Source organism: Centruroides vittatus, unplaced genomic scaffold (genome assembly GCF_030686945.1).
Source record: "Centruroides vittatus isolate TY-2023 unplaced genomic scaffold, ASM3068694v2 contig_378, whole genome shotgun sequence".
Taxonomy (NCBI): domain Eukaryota; kingdom Metazoa; phylum Arthropoda; class Arachnida; order Scorpiones; family Buthidae; genus Centruroides; species Centruroides vittatus.
In genome coordinates, this window is record NW_027122199.1 from 188,471 (window position 1) to 202,568 (window position 14,098).

The window sequence follows — 14,098 nt, forward strand, 5'->3', positions numbered from 1 at the left end:
TATGACACAGAGTCATCACTGTTTAGAAAATTCTACAACCTTTTAAACACACGCAAAAAAATTATATGGAATTAAACATAGACATAGACTATATTAAATCGTTGGGTTATCTTCGTGCCACATAAAGGCTAATCAAATTAATTAAATAATTAAAATTTGTCCACGTTATGCGATTATGCCATTTTGCGCGAAGATTAATACTAAAAATTAATTGAGTTTTAAGTAATTTTGGAAAATTCTGGAGGAAGAGTGTGATCGGGAACAGGATTGGGACACGAACGCGCAACTTCTGCATTCTGGACAGGCCTGTTACTAGTTGCACTACCAAAATCTTTTCTCTTCACATTGTTGTACAAAAACAATAATCAAATTCTGAATTTATCAATTATAAATTGACAGAGTAAGCTCGAAATTGGCCGAGTGCCATAAAAACCAATGGACGTAGACAAACTTGGTCGGCATAGCAATTAACCTGTATGGTTATATACTTAAAATTAATACACGTTCGGAAGGGATTAGACGGATGCGTAGGTGCCTCTTCGTCCCGGTAAGACATCTGCATGATGATAAGTTACGGGTTCAATCTTGCAAAATATAAATTGCTTAATTAAACCGAAAATTAACTTCTCGCCATTAATTTTAGCACAAGATGGTATTCTAACCGTTTCTGTTTATATTAGATTCTATTTTTCGTAAATACTTCAAATATACGAGTCGTTTTTAATATTTAAAACTATAATAAGTTAAAATTCGAGTATGCAGATTTGAAATTACCTTCAGAAAAATAATATATAACAAGTTTTTCATAGAGTGATTTATTTTTTAACATTTGCATTGATTAATTGGGAATTAATGACGCAACAAAAATAAACAAAATTATACTCCCCTTTATGCATTTTTCATTAGTTTTCTTGTTTCTTTCTTTGAAATTTCTCTTGCGTGTAAGTAACATTTCGAGGGGTTTCTGTAACGTAAATTGTCGGCATATAATTTATTAATACTTTTGTTTTTATCGTTTTTGCTTTCTGGATGGTATGTAGTTTTGCAGGTGAGTGACTGCGGCAGTGATTGATAGACAGGTTGGTGTCCGACTCTACCGGATCGGTGTAGGCATTGAAATTTTATTTTTAGATTGTTTTCTGAAGATAATAAGTTCAAAGACACGCGCAGTTGTGAGTTTTTTATATTAATCGTTTGCTCGAATAAAATATTTTTGTGTTTGAACCAAATATAGAGATGAATGAAGAGATACAATGTAATTTAGAAAACTCAAATGCTATTGGGCTCTACTATGATCATCTGGAGCAGGGATTCACATCTTTTCGAGTCAATATGCCATATAATAAGTACAGTTATCTTTCAAATATTAATAATTTGTGTATGTTGAAGTTTTAGACGTTAATTTTGAAGAAATGAAGTGAATAGACTTTAATTAGAGTAAAGTGATCAATCAGCCAATAGTGACTTGTTCCATTGTTCAAAATTTGGGAAGGAATTATATTATAATCATAGACTATCAGCAACACCAAGACATTTCATACATTTTCATATTGTTCATGGTCTGTAGTTTCTGCAATTGTAATATTCCTTCCCATATCAATGTCCGTATTTTTGGAAAAACATTGTGATATCGCTATATACATGACACATTTATTAGAAAACTGGAAAAGTGCCATCAAAAGTTGGGAGGATGAGCAATAATGTTGTAATTTTGACACCCGTAACTTCTGAGTTAGAGGTAACAATAACTGCTACTGGCAATACTGTTGATGTGCAAGAACATAAGACAACAGACCAATAAAATGGTGGTGCTTCTTCAGCAGTGTATGAAGAAGGAAGGGTGTAGTGTTTAATTTTTGACAAAAACCAATCAAATGCAGGAGACGACTACACGAGTTGCACACAGATGTACGAGTAGAGTTCTAAAATTCCAAAAATGGCCACACTTCTGTGGAAGATTCTCCATTTCATTCACTGTAGTCCCATCTGTAGAGAATCTTCCACAGATCTGTGGCTGTCTTTGGAATCTTGGAATGCTACTTATACACTTGTATACAACTCATGTCTCCTTACACTGTACCTGCATCTGCCAATGGATGTAGATTCTTTTTGTTGTCAAAAATTGGAGAAAACTACACTATTGCTTTATGCACTACTGGAGAGACACGGCCATTTTATCAGTCCGTCTCTTATGTTCTTGCGCATTAATAGTGTTGCCAGTTGCAGTTACTGTTACCTCTGACTTGTAAGTTTCGCGTTTCAAAATGACTATACTACTGCTTATTCTCTCGACTTTTAATAGCACTTTTCTGGTTTTATATTGAATATGCCTTGTATACATTTATCTGATGATGTTCATATGAGTGTTTTCTGTAATGAGGTTTAAGAGAAGAAGAACGTTTTAGTCATTTCTGTTAATGTGAAAATGGTATGCAATGCCCTTTACAGTTAAATATTTTTGGCATTGTTTCCAAAAATGACTGACGATTGGAAAATTCCATCTCATCTATCGGTCATCACTGTAAAGATAAACAGTTCATAATAATATATACTTATATATATGCATATTTTCAAACTGTTTCTTAGAACTTTCATTCAGTCCTTAACTAATTGAATACAGTAAAGTTATAAAGGACTTAACAATTCTACTTAAGGATGAATTTAGTTAATTATTATCAATAGGAATTGAATAATAATTTAATGTCTAATTGAATATGTGTGTTTTATAAAGTAGTGAAGTAACAGGTAAGTGCTGTCTAGCTCAACTCTTGAATGAAAACGTTATAGGAAAATAACAATAATTAAGCAATATCTAAATAGCTTTTCCATGTATTTATGTAGAACATTTTAACGGTAAATTTTTTTTGTGAACGATTTTAAACTCTTCTTTCTCCCCGATAAATAAAAGTGTGCAGTCTAATTTTACCTTTTTTAAACCAGAATACAGTAAAAAAACATTTGGGGCTGGTTTCAAAGTGCTAAAATACTTTTCCTGACATTTTCCGTGTTGAAATGGCGACGAATTGCATATGCCGCAAAATATGACAATAGTTTTCAATAAAAATGTATTAAGATAAACAATTAATAGTTAATTTATAGCGACCTTGGTAAGGACGGAGCATAAACTACTAGAAACCTGCATCTTCAAGGCTGTCGTCGAACATATTTTCCTTAACCGAACTTTTACAATTAAAGCAATTTTGCCGCTTCTTACGCAGATACATTTCGAAGATAATAATTTAATAAAACGGAGACTCGATTTATAATTTTACGGCCGTTCGTTCTTAGTCGTTGCCTTTGTAGTCGTTACGAAGGAATCAATAGCGAAAGTAAAGTAAAGTTAAAAAAATCCATTTGAAAACAATTAGGACATTCTATCGGAAGTTATTTTAATGTATAGCCGAGGAATCTGTCTTGTTTCCGAGAACCGAAACGGTTTTGATTAGCTTAATCAATATCTTTTTGCATGCAACACAAAGATATATTTTTTTATTCCATATTTTATATTTAATTGCTTTTGTTTGATTTGTAAGCATTTATTCATGCTTTTGTAAATAAAAATATAATTAATTTTGAAAGTAAAACGAAAGATTTAAACTTAATACAGAATAAGCACATTCAGTGTTTGCAGCAGCTCCTTTGGGTCAACGACCTCGTCACATGGAAATACTTTACAGTGATCCGATGTTGCATTGCAGTTTTTTAATGACGTCGACCTTTTTTTTTTGTTCATTTGAAACTAGAATACCTATCAATTTTTTAATATTTTATACATAAAAATCGTCTTGGGCTCGATTTAAATTGTATTTTTGTTGTAATAATCATAATGGGAAGAAGGGTCAACGACCGTCTTGGATGTCACTGTGTCTATGCTAATCCGTTCAAGGTTTGCGTAAAAATCCTTGAACTGGTTTTGTGCGTCGGAGACAAGTTGAAGGTAATTGGCATTCTTGATATTTTTTTCATTTTTACACTAATAGCTTTTTGGCATTCTTGCATTTTGTGTTAAAATTAAAAAAAAGAAAACCAATTATAAGGGACACGATGAAATTTCTACTAAATCTTTTTCTAAATATATCGTAATTTAAAAATTGTAGTCAGAAATTGAAATTCTTTATTTTTAGCTAAAGGGAAAAATACGTTGTTATAATCATTTAGTTAACAAGAGGTAAACAGAGAAACAAGGATGATTGGAGGTTGGAAACTTTTTCTTGAGAAAGTTGTCTGTTATATCCTATTTTCCAGCGTATAAGACGACTTTTTAACTCGGGAAAATATCCTCAAAAGTCTGGGGTTGTCTTATATGCTGGGTATATTCCAAAATCTATATTTTAACTGTAAAAGTCTGGGGTCGTCTTATACGTCTGGTTGTCTTATATGCTGGAAAATACGGTACTTATTTGTCAGTTTTATAATTTTACGTGCAGTAAAAGGCTGTTAGGGGAAAATAGCCCGTCCGATATACAGGAAGGAATCCGATTCTTGCCGACTTTCTTGTCATTTGTAGAGTAGCGCGTTACAAGAGCCGAGATAATTGACTATTTAAAATTTGTCGACTAAAGTTTGAGCTACGTGAAATTTTAAGTAATTATAGAGTTTAAATATTCCATAACTTTCTAAATTTAATACTTTGTTGGAATGGATTTAAACATTAAAACTTACATTTAAGGCACTGCTTAAGAGATTTGTGTTGTAATCTGTTTTAGTAAGGAATCTGCTTCGAATTTTTGAACAGCTCGAGTATATAAGAAATGAAAATTGTTTTGTGATAATTCTCATTAATTTTTGAGTATGTACACTAAATTTTTTAATAATAACTTCTTTCATGAAAAGGTTAAACCATTCAAAAACAATTTTAGTGATACTTAATACTTTGTATTCCTGGATTGTATCTGTCTTCAAGTAGTATCAAAATGTCATTTCTATGTCTATAATTTATGTTCAAAGTGTAGTTTAGTTTTAGCTCGAACTACAGAAAACTGTAATGTATGGTTACTACAGGACTATCGGAGTGGTATTTTGTTCATTTCGGAGTTAAATTTTTAATATGTATTCGTAGCTACTGAGATTTCTTTACTGTTTTCGTGAACTTTTTTTATTCCTAAGCTCGCTGGAAATGAAAGTCAAATATGATTTGACAGAGTTCGTCTGCTCGGATGCTTGGATTTTGATATTGTTACCTGGGTGAACATATGGGTAATACATTGAAAACTTGGGCTAAAACATTGGGGTAAAGACTTGAAATTAAGATCTGAGGGAATTAGATATATATTAACAACTCAAAAGCAAAAATTTTTTTCAATTTGGAGCAAAACTCGAACCCCTACTTACCGTGCAGGTGTGTTCCAGTTACGGTTCCCGGACGGAGGTTCGGGTAGTGTAAATGGCACTCGCATCCATTTTTTTTTAATATACTAATGTTCAATTGATAAAGTGCCGTAAGTAAATAAACAAACGTTAATTTACTTTTGTTTTATATAAACACTTTGTTAAAACAATCTTAGATAATGTTCATGTAACACTTTTTTGTTTAATATATTATAAAGTTTGCTAAAAATTTCAAAAAATTGACTAAATATGAGTGACTAACTGGAGTATCAGATTGAAGAGAAAGCTATATAACTGAATTATAGAGAATAAATATGAATAAAAATGCAAAGAAGGAAGTACTTTTAATAGAATAATTAACAATCCTTGAAAACTAATGCAAAAATATCTTATTTAATGCTATGAAATCCAGTACAGTCAATTAGCAGTAAGTCTTCCATTCATTCTAGAAAGAAACGTAGTTCTAAAATACAGTGGGTGATCGGTTAACGAACGTAATCCGTTCCAAAACTTTGTTATCCGAATTGTTCGTTAACTGATTATTGATTTACCATAGGTTTTTGTGGAAATTTGATTAATTCATTCTGAATATCTACAAAAATAAAAAAATATGTACTTTCTTACTACGTTTATTTATATGTAATAATAAAAATACACATATATAAATATACAGTCTTGCATTTTTATTAGTCATGTTTTTTTTGTTTGTGTGTGTTAAAGAATCTGTCTAATGTCGATTGCTTTTCTCTCTTCAGGATTTTTCAGAAGTAATTAATAGCATTGTAATTGTAAAGATCCCCTAGCCTATTAACTTTAACCTGGTTTGGATGCCATTCTAAGACCACTGTTCTGATATCTTCCCACTTCTTCAAAAGATCTTTAATAGCAGTTATCGGCATTAATCCTCTTTTTCGGAAGAAAACATGTCTCGCCGAGTTTCTTGATGTTCTTCATTCGAGAGTTCTTGGCGTTCTTCTGTCGTCGGATCAGTTTCGGGTTCCATTATGAGCTCTACAATGTTCTTTATTTCTCGGAAGATACAGTATAATCAAGAAGACTCAAGCAGCTAAAGGAGTAACAAAACTCCTTTAGCTGCTTGAGTCTTCTTGATTATACTGTATCTTTCTTAGATAAGATTGAACTGCGGCCTATCTGTTCGAGCCATACTGTCCAGCAACTTCTGCTCACTCTCTACCTTTGCTATTATACTCTCATCTTTTGAAAATAAAAACCAATAAAATTTAATGAGTGTCCACCCGACAGTCTTGCAAATACTATAAAAGAATTGTTTCTGTCAGAAAAATAAAAGGCTGGAATTATAAGGGAGAATTTCGAAGTTCAGAGGAATTCTATCCGATCAGTCTATAATGGATTGAGTATCAATGTCGATGTCTCCTGCGCTTCAAAAAGTTTTGAATTGTTGCCCGAAGACAAGGGAAGACCAATCGGTATTCATTATTTTACGTCACTTCTTGTGTTTGTTCTGTGAGGTGTTCATTATCTGAACATATAAATCTTTCGTGAAAATATTCGTTAACGGATTTGTTCGTTAAGTGATCACTCACTGTATTGATTATATTATTGTGTAAATCATTTCTATAAATTGATTTTGTATAACCATGAATGTAGCTACACAGGATGAAATTTCCCACATTAATGCTCTTCTGCATCTCGCTCTCCTGTCACTATCTATGCTAAGTCTATGCAAGCCGTCAACAGTGCGAGTGACCACATACACAAATTTCCGGTTATGTTTCCGATAACTAAAATTGTTTTAATTGAAATTCATTTTAAATTGCATTTAATGATTTATTCTATACAATGTGTTTAGCACTGTAGTAAGACACATTCCGATCAAGACCTTTATTTTTCAACATAAATTCTAAATCAAATAACTGCTTAAAGTATATATGTATGTATTTGTGTATACTGTATATATAAATACTACAGATGTAGTCATTTCCAGTTATTCAAATGTTACAGGCACAACTGTATTAAAAATCTCTCTACTTTGTACTGATGACATTACATTGTATTGGTATAGTAATACACTTTTGATATTGTTACCCACTAATTATTGTTTAATTTGTCAATACATTGGTTAAGCAGAGAAATTTTTTGCCGAAACTGAGAGGAAATTGCTTGGAGAAATTTGTAAATGCCAAAAACTTTGTATTGAAGTGTTGGCTCATTAAAAGTTTTACCAAAGCTCTATAACATCATACATTTTGTACGACTAGTCGAATAAAAGGAAGTGTAGAAAAACCATTTTTGGTTTTAACTCAAATAAATGCATCACTGACAGAACAGTGATATAGTCAACAACACACCCAACAGCCGTAAGTGAATGGGTTAAATTTAGTAGCGCATCTCTTGCGCAAACCAACAACAAGAATAATTTAATTTAGTATAAACTGGAAGAAAAGAATCGGCCCGAAGCGGGACTCGAACTCGCAACACCCGCTTGCCGTGCAGACATGTTGCCAGTTACGCTACCCGGACCTTCGTTCCGATCTCCTCTTTCGGCACATATGAGCCACGACTGGGGATACATCTGTGCCCATGGCCTGCAACCACAACACAGGCAACTCAGTCGGCCAACAGAAGCCCCAACCAGGCAAGAGTACGAGATACACTGCTTATGAATTGAGTCATAACTGCATGCATACTGTTGTGTTTGGTTACAAATATAATACAGTAGAGCGTCGATAAGTGGAACGCCGGTAAGTGGAATGGCCGGAAAGTGGAACGATTTTCAGTCGGACTGTGTCGTGCTGAATCGAATGTTTTTGATACTAAATTTACTTCTAAAGTATAATTTTCATGTTTTTTATATTCTTTAATATATTTATTTTGTTTGTACAAAATGCAGAAATAATTTTTAACGATACGATAGCCTCGATGATTATTATAAAAATTTTCGTTAGGCTTAAAATCGATGAAAATTCAACACGAAGCGACACGCAACGGAGAAAAATTCAACAGGAAGCGATACGCAATGGAGAAAAATTTGAACATCGGACAGATTAATGTATTTTTTCGTACAAAGTCGGAAACTGGAACAAATCATTAACTGGAAGGACCCCAGTCCCCAATTGGTTCCACTTTTCGACGCTCTACTGTACATTAAATCAAGACATCACAAGCGATCGACCAGTTGATTGCAATCGACTTGCATTTATTGTTTGTATATACAGTAATACCTTGACTTACGCGAACCCGAAGTTACGCAATTTTCAAATCTCATCGATTTATCTTTTGTTTGAGCGCCACGCAACTCTTGATTACTCGCTTCCCCCACACTATTGTTCAACTTACATGTTCAGACGTGTCTGCGTTGATTCCACGCGACACGTCTGAACATTGTCAGGGTAGAATCGTGCAGGAACATGATTCCTGCCTTTATTTTAAACTGGTAACAGTCGCCATTACAAAACGACAGTTGAAGAAGCGACTGTTGGAGTTTGAATGCATATCCGTTGATTGGTTGTCAGACCGTCACACAACCTGCGGACCTCCGATAAAGCTACAACCATCGGGAATCGCTGATTAGTAGACCAAGATTGATAATCTCTGATTTTATGAAGCCTTCTATATGAAAATAACTTCAGTTTACAATTTTAATAATATAATTTGTTATACATATGTATTATATAAGATTTTATAAAACATTTTTTTTTAAATTATTGTTTTCTTTAGTCTCCAGCCCCAATTAAAAATAATTTGTATGTATTTATATGTGAAATTATACTCCAACTTACGCGAATTCGACTTACGTGGTTATTGCTCGGTCTCACCTATCGTGTAAGTTCGGGGTTTTACTGTATATTGAGATTCTTTTGGATTCAGATAAATTACATTAGATTCTTTCTCATAGCATGGATCCTCAAACCTTTTTACTGTCAATCCCTTCAAGGATTTCTCGATATTTTATCTTACCATTTGTCTTTTCTTACCAATAGATTTAGTAAGCATAATAAAATATAAATCTAATAAGCCAGTATTAATCCTTACAGTGTTCTTATACGAAAGAACGACTTAGAGCAGGATCTACTTACTGCAGTTAATACTTACAGGATTTCAAAAAGATCTGCTTACTACATTTCAGTTTGAGGAATGCAGCAAAAGGCCAGTTAAATAGATGTGTATCAGACATCGGCCATATTATTTATTAAACCAAAACATACTGTAAACAAAAAAAGGCTCTAACAGAGGCCCCTTCGTCACCAAGTCTTTACGACTTACATAAACGGTTAGAGGTTTGAAATTTTTCAGCTTTAATTCTTGCACGATTTTAGAAAAAAAAGAATCAAAACTTATGCTGGATATGAAGCCTTAACATACTGTCTTCGGCTCTCGGGTTGCCAGTTTGTAACCCTGACTTAGAGCGTGAAAATTTATAACATCCCGAACTTTCAAATACATTGGATTTGTAAGAAACCATTTTCAACTGACCACTTTGGGGTTCCCTGCTATATTCTGCAGTAGAAATAATATAATTCAAGAGGGGTAGCAAGTTAGTGATACTGAAGAGATGTAAGGGGCCTATAAGAAGAATAATTATCATAACATTTACAAATTTTACTAGATTTTCATAATTTTCTCGAGTTTTAAATAAAATAAACTTGTTTTTTATGTAAATATTAGAAAATATTCCTATGTTTTACACAGTAGGGAAGAAAGACCTGGTAGACTAGGGAACCAGCCCTTGCTGGCAACAAAATCACATTTTTTCGTGGGGTAGGATCACTTGAGGCACTGGTACTAGGCTGAGGTTCATTTTCGTCGTCGTCGTCACCTTTGTCGTCTTTGTTCAACTCTCCTTCAGGAACGAGTCTATCATACAGGGCTTTGGCTTTAGTCCGAATCATACTGGTATCGAGATTAACCTTCTTTATCCGACAGTCCAATATCTACACTGATAAGGCATTCTCCATTTTCACAGTTCGCTTATTACGAGAAGTCAAAACTCGCTTAGTGTCCTTGGAGAACGATATCAAGGCGGTATTATGGATATTCACTTCATCCTTTTTTATGTAGCGAACAGTCGATTCGTTCAATCCGTAAGGGCCTGCAACAGACGCATAGCTATGGCCTGCCTTAAGCATGTCCAATAAATTAACTTTCTCGTTCAATGTCATCATTTTTCTTTTCTTCTTGGGTTCACTAGAGGATTTAGAGGGTGGAGGACGTTTAGGAGCCATTTTCAAGGGTGTCACAAGCATTATTTTGAACAAAAAGACACAAGAGAACAACAAAAATTAGCACATCTCGAGGTTAAGCATCACTCAAACATTGATTTGAATGAGCGCGGTTGTCTTCACTTTGTATGAGAGCGAAGGTGGAAGAAACGTCTAGACCAATCAGCTTGTGAGATTCCCGAGTCAGGAGGGATATCAAATGGCGGAATGCTAGCCAGCCAATCAGAGACGTGGATTTTGAATTGTGTGGCCACTCCCTGCCTTCTGCTAGCGTGCGAGCAACTTTCGCGCCATAATTCCTCAATTTTGAGTTTTTGATGAATATTTTTGAACAATCTGCAATATACTGAGGCCGCGATAAATGAAACGCAAAGTAGCGAGGGATTACTGTATAGCATTAAATACTAAAAGCAATAAGAAATTAATATAAAAGACTAATCTAAAGGAAAGCAATGGAATTGTTTGGCTGGATGCATGGGGTAATGTCTTGTCTTGTAGAAGCTAGTTGGATATGAGCTTCTAGCCTATATCGCCCTGTGATAAAGTGCGACGTAATTGTCATGTAATAGTAGTTGTATGCATTTATGATAGTCGTATCATGGGGAATAATGCCTTCCGGGAGGTCTGTTTAAGGGTAACTGGTCCCTACTCAGGCGTCATTACAGATGTGGAGAAAACCTGGAAAACTTCACCAGGACATGGCCAGCCGTCCTGGTGAACCGCAAACCCACTGCCAAATTTCCAGTGTTCAGGGAATGGAATCGTTGGTCAATGGTGGGCTATCGTGGGGTAATGCTCACGCAAACGAGAAATAACACCACACTGAGCCGGAAAACACGTGGGTTGCCCATTATTTTTGCAAAATTAATAGCGAGATCACTTGAGCACACTGACGAAATCTGAGGCAAATTTTTCGCAAATAAAAATCAACGAAAACCGAAACTGACGATGAATGAAGTCAATGAAAACCGAGGTATTACTGTATAACCTAATTGTATAATAAAGAAAATTTATACTTTTCTCACATTTTCCAGCAGTAACTATTTAATAAACAGATGTTTTTGGCCACATTCAGGGACCTACATCAGGTTAAGCTTATATGAAATCAAACATCTGTAGCGGTTTGAAGTTTGGAAGATTGCCGATTTTCTTTGATGTTGTTATTTTTTAAATTAATTTGAACTTGCTATAGACATTCAATTTTGTATAAGCTTAACCTGACTCAATGTGGCCAAATACATTTGTTTATTAAACAGCTACTGCTAAAAAGTGTGAGGTGTCTCTCTGCATTCCATATCAGAACACCTGACGTCGACGAACACCTAGCGCAGGTAAATAGATAGTTAGTAACGTGCCAAGGTGTATCCTGAGGAAGTTAAATCCAGAATGGTTCCCCATTGCTTTCTCTGGAGCATGGTCTAACGCGAGGGAAAGTGCCTTCTGGGAGGTCTTGTAAGGGAAACTGGCCCCCTATTCAGGTGTTACAAACGTGGAGAAAACCTGGAAAACTCCACATGGCCAGCCCATCCGAGCATGGCACGAACCTGCAACTGAACTCCCAGTGTTTAGCGATTTTAGCGACAGAACTGCTCGGCCACTGAGAAAGGTGTGAACCTTTCTCAGTGGCCAATAAAACAAAAAACTATTAAGATGAACATTACTTAAAATCAATGTTCCCTCTAAGCTGTGTGGCCACGCACTGCTCAAATTGTTGCTGCGCACGAGAATTTATGTGCCGTGCAGGCGATCATGCACACTGATTTGAATTGTTTGTTTACTTATTTCTCACTCTGTCTGCAACATGATTATTGCTACGTATATTTCGATTAAATACATTAAATCATTGACAAAAGATATATATTTTGTATGGAAGTATGTTTTAAAATGAATTTTAATCTCTACTTTATAATTAATTATATATATATATATATGTATATGTATATGCTCAGAATCTGCTCAGCAAAAAGTTTTTTTTGCTCAGAGAAGTATATGTTCTGCTCATATACAAAAAAAATTAGAGGAAACATTGCTCAAAATAGGTCAGTAGATTGGCACAACAGTGATTAAAAGACATCGACATTGCATTGCCGCGGTGGCCGACATTCTGACCTACTTCAAGTAACGGACAGAAGGGAACCTCGGAGAAACCTCTAAGATTCTCTCCTGTCCTTCACTTTCTTCCACCAGTTATTAATTCAGAGTTTGAGGGATTTCCAGTGTCCTTGGCAGACTGAGAACCTTGGAAGTTCTTTCAGCCGAATACCATGAATTCTTTACTTGTGCTTACCATTGATTTCATTTCATATCTGTTAATGAATTATTATTGAATATTTCAAATGTACGTGTTTTAAATTTAATTAATTTATGTCTCGTTAATTAAATTGAAATTGAACACAGCGTAAGTCGCTTTTCATCTACTTGTATATTGAGAAATTTAGACACAAACTTCAGGAGATTTATTGTTAAGTGCTCTGGTAGACTCTCCCATACTCGAAGCGGGTAGTAGAAAAATCCAGATAAGAGAATGCGATAATTTGTAAATAAGACTGTAATATATATGCCTACTCTATGTATAAAAAAATGTACAGTATAATAACATTACCAAATTATTTATATTAAAATAGTTTCAGTTATATGGATCTTGAATATTGAAATAAAAAATAAAATATTTCAGGTACATCAGAAGTTTTAGATTCAAAGAAAAAAGCTGATGGTGCAAACAAATCTCCAACAGATGCGGGAGGTGGAGATGATTTACCAGCAGGTAAAAATGATTTACATATTTTATTTCTACATAAAACTGTTTTGAGAATTGCGTAATTTCGTAGAGGCGAACTAGCCGCTTTACGTTACTCGGCAGAATTAAGCATTTTGCCTTTAGCGTCTTTTAAACTTCACCGGTTAATGTTTTCGACATGTTTAATGGGCCATCTGCGGATGTAGACGGTTCGCTTATTTTGAAATACGGGCGATGTCTCGAGGACAATATCCGCCACTCTCCAATGCAACAAACGATCGACGAAATCCGTTAAAATATTTGCAGAAATACAAAATAACAGTAATAATAAAAGTTAAGAGTAATAAGTAATATAAAAGTATATAAAAATAAGCAATGTAAAGTTTGAAAATACGCATTCTGCAATTTAAATTGGTGATTTAGGGGCGAAGGATTATAAGGTCAAAGTCTAGGACTGATGACGCTTGTTTACAAAATAGTCGCTGTAGCAATTGCAGTGCAAATATCATTACTTGTATGGTTCTGATTGGCATTATTCTTGAGGAATGCAAGTGATATTGATACTTCTAGTTGACGACGTGCCTGCTGCTTCTTGAATAGCAGTAGCAAGTTATAGCATTGTGGGGCCTAGGCAAATTTGAATTAGGGGGCCTCGTGCGCAGTGTTGACTTCCGACATTTTTCTTTGGGGAAATATTTTCTTAGAAGATTGGTAGTGCCCTAGGCCCTTTTTGCCTATAGGATAACACACAACTGCTGCGAACAGACCCTTGAAAACTGGTCTTTCATATTAAATTTCTTGTGCATTATAAGTGATTTGGGCCAGTTCTGTA

The 14,098-nt window shown here is 34.6% G+C and overlaps 1 protein-coding gene across 1 annotated transcript in view; it reads left to right on the top strand.

Moving 5' to 3' along the window:
- The window catches only part of eRF3 (eukaryotic translation release factor 3), a 38,659-nt gene that overhangs the window by 4,014 nt on the left and 20,547 nt on the right, over positions 1 to 14,098 (top strand). Inside the window, exon 2 of the mRNA XM_067270806.1 lies at positions 13,204 to 13,293. Coding sequence (XP_067126907.1) covers positions 13,204 to 13,293 — 90 coding nt within the window. The remainder of the gene's footprint in view (positions 1 to 13,203; positions 13,294 to 14,098) is intronic.